Raw genomic sequence first — 24,931 nt, forward strand, 5'->3', positions numbered from 1 at the left:
ATTGCTCACAACTAGAGCTGGCTGCACATCACCACGATTTTCACAAATTTTTTTTTCAAGGAAGCTTTCCACTCGGGCTATAAATCTTTGTGGCCAGAGTAAAATGCAGTCAACGCATAAATGAGTTGACAAGTCATTCTCTGCACATACTAAGTTGCTTTTATTAATCCAGAACTGCATGCTACAGATACTGTACAGCATGAACATTTATTCATTACAAAAAATGGCTTCCAAACCATTAAAAATGAAAATCGGAATAAGAGCATAAAACGGAACAGTAACATCACAACTGTTAGGAAACATTCAAAGTATTCACAAAAAATGTTATAGTTAGCATCTTAATAAACCAGAGAAAAATCTGAGACAGTTTTACAATCGCTTCATGTCAACTACAATGGCACTGAATGAACAGATGAACAATTTTTCAGCTTTATACAGCATTTTTTGCAACATCAACATGCCTAGGTTTTTTTTTTAAGTTTGCTACCTACCTGTATGTAGTAAGTGTACATAAAAGTGGCAGTCTGATTTTCCTTTTATGAATTATCTAATATACAGAATTTGGCCCTTAAGGGTTTATACCTCTTCATTTTAAATGCTTTCCGGACAATCTGCTACCAAACACGTCTGTTATAGGTGACATTAAAACTACATACATATCTACCTATGTAACATCACAGCAAAACATGATGAACAAAAAAATTACAGCATTAAAAAAAAATAAAGTAATCGGGAGAAAGTTAAAAGTCACTGAGAATTTTGGCACATAAAAATTTTGCACATAGCCTACAGTCCTAATGTCGCAGGGGATTCAGCTGCAGTTCTGAACAGGAGACACTTGGACCTTGCTATTTTTCAAACAGCGGTGCTAAAAATTCCCTCGCAAAATTTTCAAGTCTTTTTGTGTGTAATGGCTTTTAAAGCAATTTTTTTTTTTTTTTTACACTATTGATCCTTGAAAAAATGCATCTGCGAACGTACATTTGGTGGCAACTGTGTTTCATATAGCAAAAAAAAAAAAAAAAAAAAAATCATGAAAAGAAATCAAAAGTCCCGGAAAAAAAAATATATATACACATTTATATATAAACTTAAAAACCTTGTACAAATGAGTTGTTATATATAAGATGCTTACACTAAGGGAAAAGAAAAAAAACCAACTTTATACAATGTTTCAAGAAAAAAAGGAGAAAAAAACATTTAAAAAGGGACAACATACAGATACAACAAGCAATTTCTAAAGCAATAAATACTACTGGTCCAATAGCGTTGTGATACTTTTAATTGTTGAGTAGCGTTCCCTCCCCCAAAAAGAACAACACCATGGAACAAGGTATATTAACACATTTTTTTTAACCCTTTGTTTCTGTACATTTAAACAATAACAAGTAACATCACAATAAAGGTTGTTTCACACAAGGAAGAAAAAAAAAAGAAGTAGTAGTGGCACCGCATTCGTTGTGCCCTTAAAGGTTTAAAAACCAGATGTAAAATGATTGGTTCGCAAGCTCGTATTTAATACAAATAATAAAGAACCAATGCCTCCGGCAAGGGCTGCTTCAAAATTGCTTCTTTTTTTTTTTTTTAATTTTTAAAATCAGTCTTTAAAACTAAGCTATTGGAACTACATAACAATTATGTATATATATATATTTTTTAAACGCTACAAAGACTTTAAACAGCTGTTGATAAAAATTTTGGCAGAATCATGAGGCTTTTCTCATCTACATATTTAAAAAGGAGAAATTGAAATAAGAATGGGTCAAATATTGACCAATGAACTCGATAAAACATCAACTAATGTAGCCACGTGGCACGAATTAAAAACGAAACCGAGAAAACGACGACGAACAGCGGACGGCGACGAGGAGAAGGAAAAAAAAAAGAAAAAAAAAAAGAAAAAAAAAAAATCCCAAATCCCAACAGAATTCAATCCCCCCGAAGGAAACGGAAAGGGCTAACGAGGCTAAAGCTATTCTAAGGACTTGGTTACGAGGGAGAGCGGCTGGGGCTGCGTCCCCGCCAGCGAGCTGTGGGGATGCAGGGAGGAGGTGGAGGGCTGTGCCAGGGATGCGGCGGCCGGCGGGAGGGCGGCCGGCGGGTGGTCCAGGGCCCCGTTGGGGCAGCTGGCGGCGGGCAGGGCGCCGGGCTTGCTCGCAGCGCTCTCGGCGAGGACGAGCGAGGACGGCGGCGGCGGCGGCGGCATCATCACCAGGTGCGCCAGCGGGTCGGGCTTCAAGGAGAGCGAGAGGGGTTGCGTTTGTTCAGTCTGTGGTTTCGAGTCTCTGGCGGGGGAGGCGAGCATGGCGGGGGAGGACGGAGGAGAGTCTAGTAAGCTTCCATCTGAAGAGGGTGGGCTGACGCAGCTGCCTTCACCTTGTATGTAGCGAACGCACTTTTTTTTTCTCCTAGAAACAGGGAGAGAGTTGGCTGTGAATAAAGGGCAGAGACGCCGAGGGAGACAGTTCTCTAAAGCAAAGAGCCGTGAACTGGCTACTCTAGGCTCTGCGCGGGCGGCACCCCGGCCCCACGCGCCATCCTGGGGGTCTGATGGGGTGTCCTTGACACCCAGCCTGCTCGGGAACCCCCCCTCGGCTAATGGATTTGGAAAGGCTTCACCAATTGTCTCTTCGTCCCCCTCCTCTTCAGGCTGCCTCCTTTCCTTAGCTATTTCAACCATCGGAAAATTGGATAAGACTTTTCTTGGAGCCCACTGTGCTAATCTACGAACTCAACTTTCCTCCAGAAAAATAAAATAAAATAAAAAATTTAATCCTTCTAAAATAAAAGCTCTGGATACTTGATGATATCTCAAGTTGTCCCATAACACTGTCCCAACTCAACGGGGCCATCCCTACACCTGCATCACCTGTCATCTCCTACGATGCACAGCCCTTGGGAGGCAAAGACAGCTGCGAACTACAGCTCATTGCTTTCTCCTCTGTTAAGAACCACACCAAATCTAGAAACGTCAAGAGTCAGACAGGAGGGATATATAATAGAGAGAACGAGAGAGAGGGGAAATAAAAACAAAACGAACAAACAAAGCAAACAGAAGAAAAAACAGGAAAAGAACAGGATAAACAGAGTATGATCCAAAATAACAAGAATAACTGGTTGTATGGCCTGCAGGTTGTGGCTTTAAATCGACTCAGTTTTACTTTTTGTTTAAAGGGAGAGTGGTAGATTTGGAAAGCTGCTCGTCTGTGTTTTGGGGAATTTTCCTCTGAGAGGCCATCCATGTAACTCCAGAGTGGGATCCAATTTCAGGAGGTGAAGAGCACGACGACAAGTACAAAAGTGAGGAGCAACATGGAGCTTATTTCACGCCAGGGGGTATGAGAGTCTCACAAGAGCTGCTCATCTTCAAATAAATAAGTGACCCGACAGAGATCTTTTCTCCTCCCTCTGTCCACTTAATAATGTAAAGGAGCAATGAAAACAGATGACAGTTTCACACCATCTCTCTTGCCAAATATATGCAAGGCAATTCCAGCAGCAGGACAGAAATAATGAGGTAAACAACCACAGCATCTGGCAGAACGACGTTCAGTGGCCACCTTGACCCTAATAATGATGGCTCTCCAGCCCTCCCGTTCACAAGCACACTTTCCATGGGAAGTGCTGAACCACTGTCACACGGCCCGAGGTACATGACAAAGTCTGTCTCAAGCAGCTCTGCCACTAAAACTTTGGACACTCAGCTAAGGTGCACAAAGCCACCAACGTGAAGGAGTAGGTTGCTCTCCCCCTCCAGAGGATACCTCACCCTTGCCCAGCAGCTTCATGAGAAGAAGCGCCCGAGCGTGGCACAGCAGCTGAATGTCGCTGGGTGACGTTCCCCACTTGTGTGGTGCCCTGGTTCCACTGCTGGTCCTCAATGTTCTCCCCTTTGTATGGCAACTGAGTTTCACTTGGGTTAAACCAAGGTCTGCTGGCTAGGCAATGGGGCTAGATATTTCTCGACTGCAAGGGAGACCTAACCAGCTTCATCCTGGACTTAAAAGATACCATCTCCCACAGCCAGGAAAGGAACACCAACCCCAGCACCCCATCTTTCCACCAGCTTCAGTGAGGGACCAGTGCTGTGACATCCCTTCCTCCAGAGACTCAGGCTCTGCTCCATGTTCCACATGGCAACCTAAGGGGTTAGGGCTATTAGAGTTTTAACCACGTTAGCCTGCAGATCAATACATGCTAAAAACTAAGACAACCATGCAACTTAAATGTTAAAAAGAAAGAGAGAAAGATAGAAGACAGCAAGTGAAGGCTATAAACCATGCTTTATTAGAGCAACGTTAAAAGAGAGAAAAAAGTTAATTTGGTGGGCTCAAAACAGAACCTACTAATTCTTCTACCATCAACGAACAACATGGGAAGCCTCTGGCTCTTGGCTAAGGACAGTTCTGCTGCTCTTTCTCCTCTTGCCTCAGTCTCACCACTTCTGGCTTCAGCTGGGCAGTGCTACCAGGGCCACAGTTCATGTTTGGACCTTCTGTACAGCTGCCAGTGGCAAAGCAGAGCAGCAACGCTTCACAAAGCTCACTGATAATAGCTGTGGAAAGCTGGGTTCTCAATGTGGAGGCTGCAGGACTTCCCCGCCACCCCCAAGCTCTGCCTGGCTCACTGATGGTGGGCTAGAAGCCATTCAACTGCATTGCTCTGAACCTGCATGGCAGTTAAGTATTTCACTGCAGGCAGTTTGAATCTAGTATGCCAAAAATTTTTTAAAAAAATGAACACTGTAAGTTCTGTGGCATGAAAAGTTCCCATGGCAAAGCAGACTTAAACGGAGTCTACATGACTTTCTGACTCTGCAGAGTTAACAACCTTTTAAAAATAAAACCCACTGGTCTGCTACCTGAAGGAATTTTCCTTTGACTAGGATTAAGGTAGCAGATTGCTTCCTCTGCTTCTGCTGTATATTAAATGCTTTAATAGTGTGGCCACTTTTAGTCTGAAAAGGCATTTACTTAAATCATGATGGCTCAAGGCAGGGAGCATTTCTCCAGCCTGTGCCATTCCCACCATGTGTTACCTGTGTCACATACGTGTCAGCGTGAGGTGGGACCAAAGGCATAGATGGGTAAAACCCAAAACCTTGCACGCCAAGTATTACCAGAACTGAACACCACCAGGCAAGTCTGGTGAAGTGGAATAAATAAATATCTGAAGAACACTTTGTGCCTGAGCTTTGCCCTCCTTGAAGTGGGAACAAAATTACACCCCCCAGAAGCACCAGTGAGGATTATTCACTTGTGCACTGCTCTGAAAGCGTCAACTGCTACATTAGTCTGGCAAACACCGACAGACCTGACCCTGCTCGTGCTGCCCTTGAAACCAGCCCCAGGACAGCATCAGGAAACCTGTAATGCTGGAGTTGCCATGAGTGAAAGCCACAGACGATGACAAGGGTTTATTCAGGTGCTGTGAGCAAAGATGTCTCAGTTTCTATTGTAGTAGCAAACTGCACATCTTTAGCATCTACCTAAGAGGAGCTACAAAAAGCTACCGTGCTAGCAAATGCAATGTTACAATGGTTAGGATCAGAACTAGGAGAGAAATGATCTAATATGTAGTGACGAAATGCCTCCATGCATTAAAAAAAAAAAAGGCAGCTGACTCTATATTAGTAAGTCTAAGGGTATCAGCTACACCGCTGAAAGGTACTGCACTGCTCAAAACTGACCTCAAAAAGTTGTCTCTGATGAGCTGCAAAGATTTCTGACCTAAATCTGGCATTAGAGAGGGTTTATGCTTCACATGTAACCTAACCACTGTACAGACCAAAGGAAAAGTCCCCTCACTGATAAAACGCAGTTTTAGAAGTATGCTGTTTACTCAGGCAGCTAGGGAAAGATAAAGCAACACAAACATGATGTGCCCCCCGTTCTGGTACTGGGCACACAGCGCCTGACATGCTTCACATACTCTATTTCTAGAGTACACAAATATCTGCTGATAGCGTGTAGTGAACTAACCACAGAATAAAGCCTAATTAAACACAGCATTCGAGTCTTTGGCTAGCATGAGACTCCTGACACAGCGAAGTGGCTACCCAGCTCTTCTGGACTGAAACCTTCCTTTAAGAAACTGCTGCTTTCAAAGCTTGTTTAACGCATGTCCTGGTACTGACATCTAAGACCCCAACACCCTGTGCCGGCATGCCTCGAGTGGGACAATATGCAATCTGCTGAAGACATTTCTGGTGCCTTGTTTTGACATACACCACCACCCTCGATCCCTGTTTTCCTCGACACTAAGGCACAAACAAGACTGCGTGCATACACAAAATACGATGGACATCTGATCTACATTCTAAATGAGATGGAGCACATGGGACTGGCATGAGTAAGAGGAGAAAATGTGGGAGAGGAATCACTACACACAGAGTGTGGTTTGGGTTGAAATACCTACCATCATAATATTCCAAATTCAAAGACTGCTTGTATCAGAACAAAGAAACAACAAATTTAACCAAATGCGATCATATAAGGAAAAAGGAATGAGAAAAGAACTACTCGGTATCCCTCCACCAAGAAAGAAGTACATACTGAGTTATACATGGAATTAAACTCCAGTAGAACATGGGCTGTTGAAATTTGGGCTTTCTGATGTCTTTCATCTCTTTTTAATGCTAGAAATTGTCCTACTAAAGTTGTAATTACTTTTTTCTAGAGCTCAGGTGTTTACAGCTCACTTGTTGGGATAAAATTTAGGAAAAAAAAATATTTTTGGAATCAGAAAAAAAAAAAAAGACATCAGATAATTTAAAAAACTGGTATCTACATAAACCTTACGGAGGCGTAGAAGCCTAGAGGTAGCTATTTAATTTGGCAGATAACGCAAAAAAACTAGTACAACTTAAGCTGTAAACACTGGCTTTTACATCTCTAATGATAAGAAAAACACTAGTGCTGCAGATCTCAGAACCTTTTCAGAAAGCCTTTAGAGGCAGCGGACATAGACCCAAATGAAAGGCAAAATATAGATGTCCAACTAAACATTCATTTTGCTGACAATCCAGAAAAAAAAATAATTAAAAAAGCCAAAAAGCTGCCAGCTTTAAGGACTTCAAGTTTTCTTGTTCCCAGTTCTACCACCAGGGAGAGGTTATTGGTAAAGAAAGAGAGAAAATGTCATTAAATTAGCAAGAAATTCCAAAGATCAAAGATTATTAGCAATTGATGCTGTGGGAGAGAGAAAGGTGGGGAGTGGGGAAAAAAAGATTAAAAAAATAAAATCACACAAATGCACTAAGAGGACAGATTGCTTTTATTTCCCCAAAGGCCTAATGGGTAGTATTATACCTGCACGGTTTGCACCATAAACTCTGTCGGTCAAGCCCGAACAATGCCCGACACTTCTTTGGAGTATTTGCATCTGTTAGCATAAGGTAAACACAAAAAATACAACACAATGGTGGATAGAGCTCATTTGGATGGCGTCATCTTAGCTACAGCTACGTTTTAGCTTTCAGTCACCTCGGTTTTATTTGGTAATCTCCCCTCGTACCAAGGGCAGGAAAGAAAACAGGACTTTCACAATCAGCTAAAAGAAAACAACAAAAATATCCCCGACACGGCTGTGTGTGTGTCCGGTGTCGGTACCGCGCTCAATGTCGGGTTATCAAGGGCTTTGGGAGCGACTTTCCTTGGGCGGAGGTTTGGAGGGCAGGAGTGTGGTTGAGCCACGGATCAGATGGGCTTAAGGCTGATGCTGTTTTACAGTGGGTTTTTGGCTAGCAGCAGCAAAGAGGAAGGCAAAAAAAAAAAAAAAAAAAGACCAACAACGAAAAAAAAAAAGCAAAACCCTTTCAGAGAGACGATAACTCATGGCAGTGTCCCACTCCCTTGTGTCTTCTAGATCACAACACAGAGCTACAAAGCAACAAGGCAGGAAAAAAAAGGGGAAAGTACCAAATAAACCAGCTGCAAATCAGCCATAGCGAGTCTGGGAAAACTATACACACCTGCAGGGGCCGCACCAGTTATTCTGTTGATCAAGGCCAAAGCGCGCTCGGCATTTCTTAGGAGCGCTCAGGTCTGAATGAGTTCAAGAAAGCGAGCAGAAAAGGGAGAGAGGAAAAAAAGAAAAGGGGAGGGGGGGAGAGAGAGAGAGAGAGAGGAAGAGAGAAAAGGGGAGAAAAAAGAGAAAGATAAAAATAAGGAAAAAATAAAAATAAAAAAGGGAATAAAAATCAATGTCCTTGTTATTAATTGCAAAATATTGACTTTTGATTTAAAAGTTAAAAAAAAAAAGTGATAATCACATTTTTATTCAACTCTTGAGATTAGCTGTTGCAATTAAAGCTGCAGTATCCCTTTATAAAGGACTGTTTCTTTCCCTTTTAAAAGAACAGGTAGAGGAAAGTCATTGTGGCTGGTCTATCAGGACGTTTCAGACAAGATTTATTTGCGATGGATTTTTTTATTCTCTTTTTTGATAGGGGGGAAAGGAAGAAAAGAAGCTGAGTATGGAAGTTAGATCCTGAACATGCTTTTTTCTTCAACTCAGATACAAAATAAAAATAAGAGAAAAAAAAAAAAAAAGAAATTATATCTCCTGGGATAATGCAGCTTTTGGAATAACATTCAATTTATTGGTTTTTATTAATTTGTATTTAAAAGAATGGATAAGAATAAGCAGATTGCGGAATGAGTATGTTAGTATCAGCCAGAAAATAAAACGTAAAGCATGGCAAGGTGCTGAGTTAGTACAGCTAGTGAATTGCAATGAACAGGCTTGAGCAGAAAGAAAAAAAAATCCAAAACTAAAATAATAATTAAAAAAAAATGCATATGCATGCTAATGTGAGAAGACTTAGTGGGAGCCATGAGAAATGCCATTAGATTAAGGAGGTTCATTACTGACTTGCTTCCATTCTTTATCAGTCTCTTTAAAGAAATACTGCATATTCAATTTGCACAGTTAGTACAACTCTTATATTTACTGTATTACTGTTTTAATAGCAATTGTTACAAAAACGAAAAACAAAATTAAAAAATACTATCAAACATATAATAAAGATATATAGATAATAAATACTATCACAACGTGTGGATGGTATTTTTTTCTTAATGTCATAAGTGTTTAATGTTAAGATCTATAATGGTAGAAAAAAAATTAAAAAGCAGTTTATAAACTATTTTAAATGACTCAAAATGACGTTAGCACCTGTAATCGGAGGAAGTGAAAGGCAAGGATTTAGGAAACATTCGCTGTGTTCTGAAAAAAAAGAACAAATTACACAAACGCTTCAAAAAAACTAAGTCAGGGCTTCTTCAAAATTGACTATGAGATTGCCTATGCAGTATTTCTAATTTCCTATATAGAATGGCAAACCTCCTTAATTTAAAATGGGTGCGATTTACCACTGTAAGGCATGCATCAGAACATACAAGTACAGCCCAAATTAATACCAAACACATACATACGTACGTACACGCACACACATATGTGCAAAATAAGCAGACAACTGTATAAATGATGGCATAGGCATTACAGCTACGGCTCTGCAGTTAAAGGCTTTGAAATTACTACGCACAAATTCAGCTAACGTCACAAGAGGCTCTTACATGCAATGGCTTGGTTACTGGTTTTAGAAGGGCACAAAAATGTAAATAATTAGAGTGCATTAAAAAAAAAAAAAAAAAAAAAGGCTGTCTAGTATACAGGCCAGCTCCCCGTGAGGCCAGGAGACTGGTACCCACCTCCCCCTGCCTAGGAGCATCACACCAGGACTGCCACACTTCCACTAAGCAAGAGATTGAGACTTATTTTTACTCACCATTGGTCTCTCCTGGCTGCTTATCCCTTTTCCTCTTCTTCTTCTTTCCCTGCAGGAAACATAACACAAATGAGAAGAATTAAAAAAAAAAAAAACCACACACACAAAAAAAAACAAAAACAAAAACCAAAACCACACAAAAAACCAAAACCCAAACCACGTCTCCTTGCAAGACAGAGCCAAGTGACGGGGCTGTCGCTGGTGCGGGAAGGTCCCCGGGGAGGACACCGGTGCAGGGAGCCGTGGGGGGGCTGAGGGGATGCTCGCACCCCGGGGTGGCCCTGCCCACCCACCCTATGCCTTTTCGGACACCCTCACTGCTGCACACCCCCCCACACACACACCCACCAAAGCCATAAGCAGCTGGGGAGGGGGCAGAACACCTTGCAAGATGCTTCTTCTGAGATAAGGTTATCATCACGACAGAAACATTGACACTTGTATGCTCCTGCGACAAAAAAAATCATTCCTGGTCATGTTTCTGTGGGGTGTGGAGAGGAAGAAGGGGCAATAGCGGAGATTCAAGGTGGGAGGGTCCATGACTGAGGTGAGACTGTGCCCCTGGAGCTCCTCAGCGCCCAAAACTGACCACTGAAGCAGATGAGGAAGCCACAATAACGAGTAAAACCGAACATGCAGGTTTTTCAGTGCACTGACATCTTAAGAAGCAAAGCCAGAAAGAAATCCAGATAGAACTGCTACCCTTCCCACATATTGCTCTGTCACAAGAAAAAATAACCAGTAATGTTTTGCTAAACTGTGTCCCTTTCCCAAGTACTATCGCAGAAGATGATGCAGTTTATTGCAGATTCTGACTGGAGAGAGAAAGGCCCTTTCTCCATTTCCCTCAGCAGTGTAGGAGAGGACATGACCAGGAGCCCAGCTTCTGTGGAAACCCAATGATTGTTTTCCAAGAGAAGAGTTATAAAGCAATAAGTGTTGCTCAAAAGAGAAAAGCAATTTTCTGGGACAACTTATCTAACACTGAGATATAGGCTTTGCAAAGCAGTACAAAAAAGGCCAGTGGAAGGGGGCAGAGTAACTTCATTTTCACAGCTCCCCAGATACTAAAACCAACAACTCTCAGGCCAGCAGCGTCAACCGCGACCAGCACAGGAGAACCCGGCTTTTGAAGATGAGGTAGTAGGAGAAGTCGGTAAACAGACACCAGACCAGCAGTCCTGTGTGGTCAAGCGGGCACAAACATCGCTTGGGAGAAGGAATCTCACAGTACTTTTGAAGGGCTGGACATATTTGTGGGGATGCCAAGAGGTCTTCCCACATGGTGAACATCTTTTTCAGTAGGTTGGTCTGGCTCCCAACTAAGTGGTTACGATGGGCTTCAGCCTGGCACATCCACATTTGGGATGCTCACTATGATACGTTCCCTGGAATGTATTAGTAAGGAATTCCCACAACACGAATACCGAATTTTGATTTGTTGTTGTTGTCATATTTTTCCTCCCCAAAAGCTGGTTGTTTGGCAAGAGGCTTCTGTACTCGTTCCCAGCTGCTTGCTCAGGGTTGTAAACTACTACCCCGCTGTCCAGGCTGCAACAAGCACAGGCTTGTCCACCAGAGTCTACTGGTAATGAAAAAAGCTGTGTGCACTGCCCGTTTTAAAGGATTTTTAAACAAAATGCACATAATCCTGCAGCCTGGATGCTGCTGGGAAATCATCTCCACCACCTCTGAGGTAGTTTTTGGGGATATGGAAAGTTGTCGCTCTGAGTCAATTGCTACAGCAGTCATCAGTCTAACATGACAGGCAGACAAGATGGACAAGCATTGTTCCTAAAGCTCCTTGAGAATAAAACAGGGAAAAATGTGGTATCTTGAAGTCCACATATCACATAAAGATACAAGAGGCTCAGACTGCTCCATATATATTGATGTAGATTGACAGTAATTCTGTGAAAGTCAGTCATTTTTTTTTGCAGCGTCGTAACATCGTAACCAAAACCAGACAATTGCCTCAGCACCATAAGCCTGATTTTTATTTAATTTCGAGGAGGCCACCAGCATAATTAACAGACTGCATCTGTGGCGAATTTGCTTAGTTTTTGCAGTCCATTTGGGAATTCAAGGGCTATTCCAATTTGAGACCTCATAACTTCTTCACACAAGGGCCAGCCAGACTGAGGTCAGGAGTCACCTGCCCTTTGAAAACTCTTCAAGCCAGGTATTAAAGTACTACAACCCCGTAGGGAGCAACCTGTTAAAAATGGCTGATATACAGGAATGTCAGCCAGGGACCAGGAATTTCTGATCCCTTTTCAACACAAGCTTTGAAAACTCCCTCTAACAAAGAACTGACAGAGGTCCCACTAACTTCTTTTACACTCTTTTGAAAGGAAACAGAGAAGAATCACCTGGCTTGCTTGTTCAATTTCTGTGCTACAAGCCGATATTTGATTACATAGCTAAATTAATACATGGACTTAAGGAAATAATTATGGCAGCAGTTTCTCAAGTGCTCTGCAGAAGACACCAGTTTGGCTTTGCTTCAGATGGTCCAAATTCTTAGGCTGCAAGTCCATGTAGATGTAAATACTTGCTAACCGCTTCAGCAGCTGCCTCTACCGAGCCAAACCAACATGGGTTTTGACAGGACTGCAGAGTTCTTTGGTACTAATTTTCCAGACAAGCGGCAGGCAAGGTGACTAGACCCTTACATACTTCTGAGTCCAGCACTCAGCACCGCTTAACATCTCATATTAGATCTCGGGAAGAGCAAATGAGCCTCGTGACACCCAGAAGCCACAAGGGATTCCCCGAATCCTCTTCTCTCATTTAAGAGCAAGCTGAAAGCTGCATTTCTTGAATGTACTGCTCTGTTTCTGAAGACCTGGGCTACAGCTGGCCTCTTCCTTGTGCCTGAAGTGAGATGTCTAACAATTTAACCATTTCAGGCAGCCCAAACGTGCTCCCCTTCTAGACGTGTGAAGAGCTCGAGACCCTACAAAACGCCACGGGGAACTCGGAGAGCTCTGAATGGACCAGGAGAGGAGAAATAAATAAACCCTGCAGATGATGCAATTGTGTGATGCAAAGGTACCGCGCTCTCCTCAGGCAGGAAGGTTCCCCCTGAAGGTCACTTGGGGGTACAGCATCAAGCCGCTAGGAAAGCGCCGGCTTTCTCATCCTGTCCTTTTTAGCTCGAGAAGAAAGGGTTTCTCAGTGCTCACACGGTGAGGACAAAAGTAAAAGGTCCTAAACACTGAAGGCTTTGTACATGCCCCTGTCTGTGGCACAGTCACTGTGCAGAATGAGCGTTCCCGAAACCTCAGTCGAGCCTATACTCCCTTTTGAACACCCAAGAAGATGATACTGCGCAGTGCTGAGGAACTACCTCAAGCCTATGGTCTGACAGTCTCAGGCCAGACTATGCTGAAAAGAAAGGGAAAACATGTTTAGCAGGAGCAGTGCCTCATCAGGTGTAAAGAGGTTTCCTCTGAGAAGCATGCACAGCTACACCTGCAATGGCAAACAAAGGAGAGCAAGGCAGAACCCAGCTGAAAGAAAAGATGATCGAGGAAGAACAGAAGGATTCGAAAAATGTCCTTAAGTACACATTGCTAAATAAGTGAGCATGTGTATTCTCCACTGCTGAAACGGTGGAAGAGCACAGAGAGCTGCTGCTGCTCCAGGCTTTGCTGCAGACTCTGAACTATCTTCTTCCCACCCATACATGTCAAAGTGCAGATTCTCATGGAGGTAAACGTTGCCACATACCAAGCACACAGTATATGTGATTTACAGCAATTATGGTTAAGTAGGCAGCGATGATGACGGAAGAGAGAGACTTCAACAAAACCAGAGTGTGTAACACTATACATAACTGATACTAGTCTTGGAGCTACTGGTCCCCAAACCTGCAGGGAAGTCTGCCTGGAAGGTAGGAAGCGGGATTCATTCCAGACTTAGAGACTCTGAGAATTTTAGGCGATTTTTATTTAAACTAAAAAAAAAAAAAAAACCCCACAAAAAACCAAAAACCACAAAAAAAACGAACACCAAGATGCTGCTGTAATCCTATTTAAGAGGGTTTAGAGCTCCCACCAATCCACAAATCTGTCAAGAATTTATGGGTTTAGGCTTGCAAACACTTACAACCAGATGTACCGCTTACCATTCATGGAAGAAGGGGTTATATACTACTAGTAAGTGGTTACGACGCTGGCCTTATGTTTTTCACAAACAATTCTACTACTTTTAGCTACGAAACAGGCTTTCTGAAAGGCAGATGTGGGAATCAATCTTAAAAACACGCTACAAATTGATCACAAACTCCAGAACACTTTTTAAAAAATGAGGAGGGAAAAAAAAAAAAGATAACATGGCCATGAAAAGGCAAAATATAATTGAAATATACAACAGTAGAGTGTGGAATAATTCATTTAACCCCACTTGAGAGTAAGACTTTCAAACGAGTCATGCTTTTGGTTTTGCCAGTCCTTTTCTGAAGCTAGGAAAGGTCATTCTTCCACTTTCCACTACACTCTCACACACATAAGCACAAGACACTTAGTTATTCACCTTTTTGGTGGAAAGGAGAGAAGCCATACCATGGAAGTTTTCAATTGGGTTTATAAAATAGAATTTAAAATGACCAGCAAGCCAAACAGTATTTCCAGACGCTGGTACAAGTGAAGGCAAGAGTTTCTTCACTGAGCTCTACCGTCATGTCCCAATTCTAACCTTTTACTAGTCCCAGCCTGGAAGCCTGTTCCAAGTGGAGGGCTGGGATTTATCCCCAATAGTTTTAGTATTGCAGAGGGAAGCGTCTGTTGTTGTTACCAGATTGGGATCCTGAGGCACACTTTCCAAATAGCGCTTGTGTGCAATTGTGTGGTCGTAGTTCAGCAGGTCACAAACACTTTTCTACAAGCTCTACTACTAAAATAATTTCCACCTCCATAGGAACCTACATAGTTATCCCGTGCAGACCAGCCTGGGTACAGCTGCATATGAAGCTGTCGCTCCTTTCTTGCTAGTTCATAGTATTTCGCTTGTTCTTCTCTGGATAACGCATGCCACTGAGGTGAAGAAACGAGAAAAAGACAAAATAAAAAGCACAAGTGTTTTTGGGTTTTTTTTAAGTGCATTAACAGCAGAGCGTATTATTTATATATAAATACAGCTAGGGTTGATTTTCATTTTAAAAAAAGAGATAAAAACAGATGATCTGGCATGCTGCCATTCATATTTCATTTATAACTCCAGTTAACTCAACTGAGTCACAACTAATCATTTATGTTCACTCAACCTCACTGTTTCCTCACGAGGGAGAAGAATTAAGAGAACTAAAAAAACACAAAGAGCAGGGGAGAGGGTCCATTAGCTGAACCACTTGTGAGCCAGATCTGAGCTACAGATGTAGAGAAAAGGTCTCCCCCGCCTTTCCCCACTGGCATCCCTGCTCCTCTTCTGGCTGTCCTAGCTGCTGATAGTGGTACCGTACTTCCCAAAGGACCTTTCATTCCCCATTTACTGTTCTGCCTGTTTCTAGGACAAAATAAGAAATCTGAGATTTTTTCCCAGGTCATGGAAATAACACTGAAATAACACCGCTACTAATTAACTCCCGCTCTTCCCTGTGAATGGCCCCATTGGCAAAAACTGTCTGCAAAACCCAAAAAACAGGTGGAGTCTTTGGTTTAGTAACCCATTATCAAAACAACAGGAAAAGACAGAGATTCAGAAGGTGCGAATCCTACCGAGTTTCAGTCCCTGCTTGCGCTTCGCCCTTGTTACCTACCCTTCGACCAAGGATTTGGTTGATGGCTGCGCTCTCTTTCAATGTGCATTCTGCTACAACTTTTGCTCTCATTTCCTTCATATACAACATAAATGCATTAAGAGGTTTCTTTATGTGTGGCTTCTTTTTCTCTTCTTCTTTTTTGGAGTCCTGATGTTTTCTGAAGGGTAAAGATACAACAGACAGAAACCTCACAGTGAGAACCCTTGTGAATTTATTACATTAATCCCCTCAATCTCTCAAGCAGTAATCCTCAGAAATTAGTCTCTAGGAAGAGGACCAGAAGGTTCACTAGAGCCTTCACCCTGGCTGCTGTATGCAAACAGTTTTAAGAAAGCATTATAAGAAAACCCATCTCAGCTTTACACAATATCACCAAGTACCCTCTCAGCCCCTAGAAGAACCTTGGAAGGACATGGGCACCCAGGAAAATGGGTTCATGGGGAGGGCTTGTGACCTTGATGGTAGAGGAAATAGTTGCATCCCATCATCAGTGGGAACTGAAATTTTGTCTTTCTGCCTCAGCCGTGAAATGAAAGGCAAGAAGCACTAGAAGCACTAGGGGCAGAGGCAGACCAGGGCTCTCCTCGGTTCAAACCTAAACTTCATACCTATGCTCTCTGCAGCTTTGGACAAGCCATTTATGCTCTGATTTATTGTCTCCTGTTATGTACCTGGTATCTCACAGTTTCAAACCAGGTACTAACAGGGAAACTGGTCAAGAAGCTTGAATCTTCATCAATAAAATTCCAATTCCTTGTTAAAATGGATGAAATTAATAACTACTTGTCTCTGTCACAGAAAGACTCTGAAAGACTGTTACTGTTACGTTGTTACACTTTGGTAATTAAAGCATGTTCAAATCAATTAGAACAGGAAAAAAAAAAAGCAATTAAAAGAAACTTACGGCAAAAACATTCCCATAAATCCAAGTGTTTTTAAAAGCCTTGGGTGTTCTAAAAAGAAGACACGGGAAGCAACAACTTACGAGCTGTGGAGTGAGCCGACGTCGCTCTGGGAAGATTCCTGTTTGACTGTTGGTGTGACTATGGCCGGATGAGGGATTCCAGTTGTATGTAAACTATGGTGTGGCGGGACCATGTGTGGAGGAAACCTAGAGGAGAGAAAACTGTGTAAATCGTCAGAATAAAAATGAATGAATGGGGAGGGATGTGTACACACATTAAAAAAAAAAAAGGCATATAACAAGCACATGACAGCTAGACAAAGCATATGAAAGCTGACAGCATTAATTAGCAATAAATTAAACATAATGACTCTTCTAATGTCATTAAAGCCAATCTTCCCCTTCATTATCGTTACTGACATGAGACATCATGATTTTTAACATCTTTAACAAAAGGCAAATTCAACTGGATCAACTTGGATGAAAGTGGAATTTCAGCTACCTGCAAGAAAATCCACCAGTCCACTCCTTTGCTAAGAAATTATCTGTGGCAACCAAGGAATCAATTTTTATAGCTCTGAATCATGTTGTGAATTTGGGATGACATCTTTTGTTGCATATTGACAGCAAAATAAAATATTAATGCCAACACAATCCAGATGCATTTTTGATAATCCTTATAGATGCCTCATTAGCTACATTTTGTTGATGGAGCAAAAGAAAATATTTGTGTCTAATAAACCTCTGAGCCACATTGCTTTAACAGAAGGTGGGGAGACTGTAGAATTAAGTAAATTTTGACCCATTAAGGTAAACTAGGAAAGCTTAATTTAATGCAAAATAACAGGCTAGCCTTCCTACAGAGAAAAAAAATGTTGTCAGCTTTATGGTTTATGGTCATATACGTGGACAGGCCCCAGTCCTGCAACTAGATTCAGAGGGACGTGCAATCCTTCTGCATGAAGCTAATTGCTTGATCGGGGCCACAGCACGAACATGGCACAATCATTCAGACTTTTTACTTTTTAACCAAAATGAATGAACAAAACTTCTCAAAAGCAGGATTGACTTTTTATCATTATTCCTCTACAGTCTCAGAAAGGTTTTGCAGTGAATAAGGAAAGTACACGACAACTGACTGCCTTTCCCTTAGAAAACCCCCACTGAAGTCAACAGGTCTCCAGGGAATGGGATCTAGCCTAAAAATTTGGTTCAAAAATAACTTCCTCAAAAATCCAAGGCTAAAGTGATTATGGCAAATAACAAGGTTTTTTATCACTGCAAATCCCTACTCTCATCTCAGATTTTGAACCGTTTTTCTCAAAATAAAGTACCCCAAGAATATGGAACATGCAATGGGATAAAGAATTATTTCTTCTATCATCAATATACAATGACTTTTTCTGTCAAACAGGATTTAAAATGGGGTGATAAACCATGGATAAGTAGACTGTGTACAAGTATCAGAAATATAATGGGATTTCTTTATTTTTCCCCTCGCTTATAAATTCCATTACTGAGCTTAACCCCCTTCCCCCAACTGCCCAGACATTCCCTACATTCACGAGATGACACAGTAGTACTTTCACGAACAAGAGGTACTGTCCATTACGAGCTCTGAGGATCTTTGTCTATCAGCTGGTAGTACTCAGGATCATTAGACAGAAGTATTTTGTCTTTGAAGGCAGTGGTGGGAAGAGTAGAGATCGACAGGGAGAATGTGAAATTGTTCAAACTGTAGAGAACTGCAGCTCCTACAAACAAGGGCATGGAAAGCAGGAAAGGAGGAGGGTGTCACGGCAAGGGAAGAGGGGAACAGGCAGCAAAATGACCATTCCTCCATGGATTTCTATTGCTGCTGAGGACCCATGGATACAAATCTCCAAGTGGATTGTCAAAATGCTCTCCCCACTCTCTGACAAAAGTATCTGGGAGAGAAGTGCACGTTTGGTGAAACGCTTTGGTGCATGGTAGCTCAGAAGAGAAGACAATGGCGAGGCTGCAAGGAGACCAAGGTCCTGGTCCCACTTGTGCCACAGGATTGCTTCACCATCAGCGAAGACACAAACAGAGCCTTTGTACCGTTTTATTCTGCTCTCCCTCTCTCTATTTGTGCCTCTGTGTGCGTATTTTAATTGGACATACTTAAAGTCTGTTCCCACAGTGCCTGGGGCCTTCAGCCATAGTACAATGCAAACAATGAAAACTGACAGTAAGAGCTTTCTTTAAAAAAAAAAAAAACAACAACTTACAAACATGGGTGAAAATAAAACCTATGGCAGAACCCTGACCTCACCAGAAAGTGGTATAAGCACAGTGATAAAAAGTTGACACACATTCTATCCAATGACTGTCTCAGGCAAGACCCAGCGCTGAAGAGAGGACTATGCTGCTGGGGCTAGCTAGGGTTCAAACTGCAACAAGAGCCAGAGACAACGGGACAATGAAGGATGAAGGTGGAGATGAAAAGCAGGAAGAGCTGCACTAGTTTGACATGAGGACACGGTGGGGAGGGCAGTGGGTACAGAGCAGTGAGGAAGAAGAGCTGAGTGCAGTGGTAGCACAACGACAGAAGGGCATGAGAGTGGAACTGAATAAGGATTGACTCATCACTGGAGAAGGGCTCCCAAATATCACAAAAGACTGAGTTAATGGGGAAAAGAGATGGTGTTTGTTAAGCTCCTCAAGAGGACGTCATGACGTGCCTGTGATAACTGGGTCATGGACCAGCTTCTCAAATAAGGATCTGGTCAAAAACTAAACACAATAAAAAATGAACTCTGCCCATATGGTGGATTGTTGTATGGTCAGGACCTTCAAGGGAAACTAATTCAACAAAACACAGGAGGTCGTATTTTGTTTACTTTTGACGAAGATTTAAGTACCTGCAGGTAATAAAAAATGGTCAAGGGTGAAGAAAAATATGAAAAAAACATAACTTTGCCCCCTAGTTACGGTAAAAAATGTTTTCCCAATCCCTGTCTAGGAGAAAGAGAGTAAGTATTTGCCCATGGGAGAGTGACCCAATGGGACTGAAGGGCAGCAGAGGAGGAGAAGCCTACATGCACATGTTGTGTGAAAGCCTGCCTGTAACAAGGATGCCAAAAGCTCCACTGACTTCAGCTGGGATGAGATCTTACCCACTGAGCTCTAAACTTCAGACACACGGCAGCGTTCATCAACAGGCAGCAAGGGCTCAGCCGTTACTGTCAGGGTGGCAGTTTCCCCAAGGACGCTGTGTGTTCGTTACCAATGACCATTATTTCACACTGAATAGCTCTCCGTTCAAGACACAAGGCTGCCTACTGGACTTATACACCCCTTCCTACATTTAGGGCTATAAAAACATGCTCCGGAACTCGAAGTAGCTCACACAATCCCATGGACTTCAGTGGCTGGGTGAGGTTTGGTCCAAAGTTCTAGTGCCTATTTATTTCCATGTAGACATCCACCCACATGGCAGTACAAGTGGGGAAAGAGTGTTAATTTTTAAGTTCCTGGCTACACTCCAACTTCAGTAATTACATTCAGCAAAAGTGAATTTCCCCTGAAATTTCAATTACAGAAGGTATTTTCCACTGCCACCACTTAACTGCTGTGCAGTGTTTGTCTGGTGTAATTCTGTTAAACTATTTCCTGATTTCCTCTCACAGCAGTTTTTTTTTCATAGTGGGTCCACTGTTTGCCCATCAGTCAGCTAACCCTCTCTCAATTTACATTAAAGGCAGATTATAGAGAGCTAATGAAGGATCAAGAGTTGTTATAAGCATGTTGCATGCATAAGAAGTTAGCGGGGTGATGCTCCAAGCGGAGAAAAGAGTTGTAAATGGTTAAAACAACCTGAAGACACTACCTTAATAGCATAAACCATTTATGAAAATCACTATTAGTCACTCATTAACCTTTTATAAACTATTCATAAGCACACTCTAACTAATGAACTATAATTACTAAGCTCAGGGAATATTCAGGGTTGGGAAGCATTATACGCTCCAAAGGTCTATTCCATAATGCAGGCAAAGACGAGAACCACTTTCAAATGAAGGCTCTGGAAAAACATGGATGTGGTCTCAGGGGATGGAAAGCTCTGCCCTGACTTGGATATTTGGGCAGAGCCAGCACAGAGAACCCGAGGCTTGTACCAGGGCTCTGCGGGGCTGTTGCCGTGACTGGCAGCACGTCTGGCTACTCGGGGCAAGGGCTGTCCCACGGCTGAGCTCCGGTGCTCCAGCTGATACAGCAGGCAGGCGAAAACATGCATCGAACCACGTATCAGAGCACAGCCTGCCCAGAGGGTGTTCCCACGTATGGGAAACCAGGAGAGAAGTTTCTGGGCTCAAACAAAGGATAACCAGCTGAACTCTATTCGTCGGTCTGCGGGTGCGCCTGAGCACGTGTGCGCGTACGGGCTTATGTCAGAGACAAAAAGAAAGGCTGTGTGCGTATATGCACACCTCTCACCTTCGCCTACAACATCCCCCTGTATTTTTTTTTCTCTAGACAAGTATTCCATGAATTGCAATAAACACCCTAAAAATTCTAAGCAGCTCATTATACACCACCGTCTCCTTTTATGGCTCCAAGCCAGAATATAATGATGAGTCTTAACTTGTTAAGGACAACTAATTTTTTGTTCCTGGCTGTCTCAGGGGCTTCTCTCTTACTCACTCTCACTTTACTTCACTGCTGACATGTTTCTGTTAACTGGATGTCATCTGCCTGCCTTGATTTTATGCACAAGCAGTGGGATGCATTTTTCTGTGCAACAATTCTGCTTTGAGTTGCATTAGATTTGTCATTATTCTCTCATTTTCCCCTTGCACTTGTAACATTTCATCTATTCCTGCCTTATTTTTTGAGCCACGGTGCACCCACATTATGGTTTATACATGATCTTGCTCCCTTTGAAGCCGGCAGATTTCAGAGCCAGCCCTCGTCAGGAGAAGTGCCTGCTACCAATTTAGCAGGCTGAGGGCCCCGAGCTCCAACAACTCAATCTAAAGGGGGTCACAGGGTGGCACAAGCGAGTGTCAGCAAGTGCTGTTTAATTGCCAATCTAGGCTTCTCCATGGTGTTTAAAGTATAATGACCCATCACTTAATTCTGAGAAGTCCTGGCCCTGCTGCTGAATGGAATGAATATCAAAGGATGTGCTAGAACAGGGCAAGGAGCCTACATTTCCTATAACTGCCATAAGTATAATAGACCTCTACTTCTGTCGTCCCATTACCACAATAATGTATTTAATTTGCTGTGTACTCTTTTTAACTAGATACCTTTCATAAAGTCTATCTTGGGAATACAGTCTCCCCCCTCCCACATCTCTCCCCTCCCTCAAATGACTAGCCTCTCTAATAATAATTAAACTAAATCAAGCTCTACTTTGCCTCACACCATGCCTGCAAGTCTTTTTATAGATATTAAAAAAGATTAAATGGAGGGAGGGAACCATTGTTTAAATTTGCAGCTCTCTCCCCAGCCCAGGATTTTTTCCTCCCTTGTGCTGGGTCTACTAATTTTTTTTTAAAGTTGATTTTCCAGTTGTCTCTCTATTTTCTGGAGCAACACGGGCAAATTTTAATTTTTCACTTTTACTTATCTAAAGGACACACCACACTATTTCCCTATCCATTTATTCACAAGCTCTAGTTACAGGTTTCCATTTCTCAACAAGGCAATTTTCCCACCAACTCTCTCCTCCAATTTTTTCCTCCTTAAATCCTCTGTACACCAACCTTCACATATTACACTGCAGAGATGGAGAGGAAGGGACAGAGCAAGGAAGAGATGTGGAACCTTGCTATGTAATGCATGCTAATTTAATTATGTGCCATCATCAAAATGGATTAGCTGTTTCAGCCCATCAGGAAAGTCTAAACCTCCACCGATTTAATTACCCAGACTGAAAATCAGATGAACAGAAAATAAAAATATCATTAGGAGCAATTAGTGATTACTTAAACATAGTGCTGCCAACCAGTTTGTAAATAAAACTAGCAGCCTCTGGAAAATTAGATAGAATTAATTGGAGGTAGGGAGGGGGAGAAACATATACTTCTAAAGCTTTAGAGGGTCAGGCAGGCCCTTTTATGTTGACTATCAGTGTTTGGAGCTTTGGTAGGGGAAAACACAGCGCAATAACCTTCCTCCCAACCCTGCTTGAAGAGCAGCCCTCCTCCCTGCCGAGCCGCCCCTCTCGCACACAGGGCTGCTCCGGGTCACAGCCACCGAGAAAGCAAAGGGTGTCATGACTTCTCTTTCCTGCTTTTGCAACATCACATTCTCCCAGCTTTTTCATTCAGTTTGGCCCCTAAAGATGACTTCCTGCTCTTCCACCTCTCCTTCAAAAACAAATTTTTAAAGTCAAATGACAGCAATAGGACACCCTCTTGTCCTCAAACAGGAAGGTGTCTTTTGTCCTCTCCTCCTCTGCCCCACTGAAAAACTAAGGACAACTGTTTAACTGAAGCACTTTCAGAAATGCGCTTCCTACATGAAATGCCCTCCTCTAGAGAGGGCAGCAGGAGAAGTTACACATTTGCTCTCGATTCAGGACCTCAGCATTTGAACTCACCTTGACATGGAAGCATTGACAGTCAGAGCTGTTGGGTAAGGGTGGCGGAAACCCCCTGTCGTGATTGGGTACACTGGCTGACCTTGCCTGGCAAAAAAGAAGGGAAAGAGAGAATGAGAGAAAGAAAAAAGGGTTTTTTTTTTAAAAAAAAAAGAACAACAAAAAACTTCTCTCTGCACAGTAAGCTTTATTCTCATTTGATCAGAACAAAAATCTTGGGGATTGTACAGCAAGGATCAAAGGAAAGAAACACAGAACAATTTGAATGCCATAAATCTGATAGGAATGGCTAATTAAATTTTATAACCTCTGCTTATGTCAATAGAGACCCTCTCCCCAAGCTGAAACTAGGTGTTTTGTTGTAATAATTAAAGGCGAAGTCTCGCTTGCTTTAATGGAGCCATCACACTAATTGAGGGCTACACATCCAAAGGAAAACAATAATGAATGTAAATTTATACCAAAATAAAGTACAGTGAATCAAAGGACTTCAGTTGCGCTTTGGGCCTCTTTCGGTATTTAGATCTCGGTGAGAAAACATTAAATTAACAGAGCTTAATTTGTAGCCTTTTGTCAGATTAACAAGTGTTGACAAGAGTTACCGGGGGAGAGTCCCCAAGAAGTATTGTGGGTAACCAATAGACAATCACACCTCATTACAATAATTAAAAAATACAGCAACATGCAAAACAGCATCCTCATGAAAGACACACAACTTTTCCTGACTGAGGTTTGTCTGTGCTGGCTAGTTCTTTTCATCTGTCCTTCAAATATATCATCTGACTGGGCAGGATGCTTCCTGGGGGGTTACTACGCTGAAGACATCCAGGCCAGTTGAGGACAGATGGGTTGGGAAGTTGATGGCGAAGCACGAGTGGCAATGAGAGGGGGAATAAAAGCGTTGGGTCACTTCTGCAAAGTTGGCCATGCTACTGTCCTAGAGCAAAAAGAAAGTCTGATGGTATCATCCCTCAAAAATAACCACTAAGGTTAGGTAAGTCCACCATGGGTGTTGGCTCGTTATAAACCAGCAGTGGTGACAGAGTCTTGTTGTGACAGAGGAGGCCATTAGCACCTCCTTAATAAAGCTGGGCACACGTGGCAACATTCGCATGGTCTGGCAGCCATGGCACGGGACTCAAGGAGGATAAACCTGTATCTGCACACAAAGATGTAAAGCTCTGAGATGCAGATGTGCAACAAGGTACAGCTCGATGACAGCAAGGAATTTCTTCCCTCTGCTCTCATGTCTTTATATGTTACTGACTTTTGGCATTAGATTACGTTTGGTTTAAATGCTGAGGCTGTTACTGTGCAAACTTGAGCTAAGCAGTTGCAGCAGAGGAGCATGAGAAGGCTGTGCTGCAGCTAGGCCCTTCGAGTTCGAAAGAAGAAGAAAAGGAGCTGACATGCATTCTACTAAGTGTTCAGGGTGTCCTATGTAAAAAGAAATGAGGAGGAATTTAAGATTTCAGGGAGCAATGCTCTGGTTTTCTCTTCTGCAGAAACAGCCTTCTGCAGAAAGGTGACGGACATGCGACACGCCTCACGCTCAGGGTGGCAGAGCCTCTACCCAAACAAGATGTACGACCACCCTGCAAGGAAGAGTAGCCTGCAAAGTGGCCAGAAGCAGGCTGCTGTGGCCAAGGTCCCAGCCCCAGCTCTCCTGCATCCACCCTTCTGTGCCTGAGAAAGCCCCCAAAACCTTTGACACCAAACACTCTCCCTGCCCAGGACCCGGGTGCACGTGGGGACCCTGCTCTGCCCTGCGCTCCTACGGGGTGTGAACTCCACCTTCCCGACAGACGGCAAACTTGCGAAGAAGGATTTCAGCACAGCTGGCCAAAAAGCCTCAAGCAGGAACAAACTATTTCTAGCTTTGAGCAATTAATTTCTAAA

At 42.6% G+C, this 24,931-nt stretch overlaps 1 protein-coding gene across 14 annotated transcripts in view; it reads right to left on the reverse strand.

Moving 5' to 3' along the window:
• Positions 1-1,058: 1,058 nt before the first annotated feature.
• TCF7L2 (transcription factor 7 like 2) overlaps positions 1,059-24,931 on the reverse strand; it is a 178,326-nt gene continuing 154,453 nt past the window's right edge. For 2 of the 14 annotated variants that reach the window (XM_065638652.1, XM_065638651.1), the window contains exons 7-14: positions 23,033-23,119; positions 16,540-16,665; positions 15,552-15,711; positions 14,722-14,829; positions 9,791-9,839; positions 9,178-9,228; positions 7,973-8,045; positions 1,059-2,408 (exon numbers count right to left, since the gene is read on the reverse strand). In XM_065638652.1, the coding sequence (XP_065494724.1) occupies positions 1,973-2,408; positions 7,973-8,045; positions 9,178-9,228; positions 9,791-9,839; positions 14,722-14,829; positions 15,552-15,711; positions 16,540-16,665; positions 23,033-23,119 (1,090 nt within the window). In that variant the 3' untranslated portion in view covers positions 1,059-1,972. Of the gene's footprint in view, positions 2,409-7,266; positions 7,384-7,972; positions 8,046-9,177; positions 9,229-9,786; positions 9,840-14,721; positions 14,830-15,551; positions 15,712-16,539; positions 16,681-23,032; positions 23,120-24,931 lie in introns of those variants that run through there. The other 12 variants (XM_065638650.1, XM_065638649.1, XM_065638660.1 and 9 more) reach the window with 9 other exon arrangements.

This window comes from Caloenas nicobarica, chromosome 7 (genome assembly GCF_036013445.1).
Source record: "Caloenas nicobarica isolate bCalNic1 chromosome 7, bCalNic1.hap1, whole genome shotgun sequence".
Taxonomy (NCBI): Eukaryota; Metazoa; Chordata; class Aves; order Columbiformes; family Columbidae; genus Caloenas; species Caloenas nicobarica.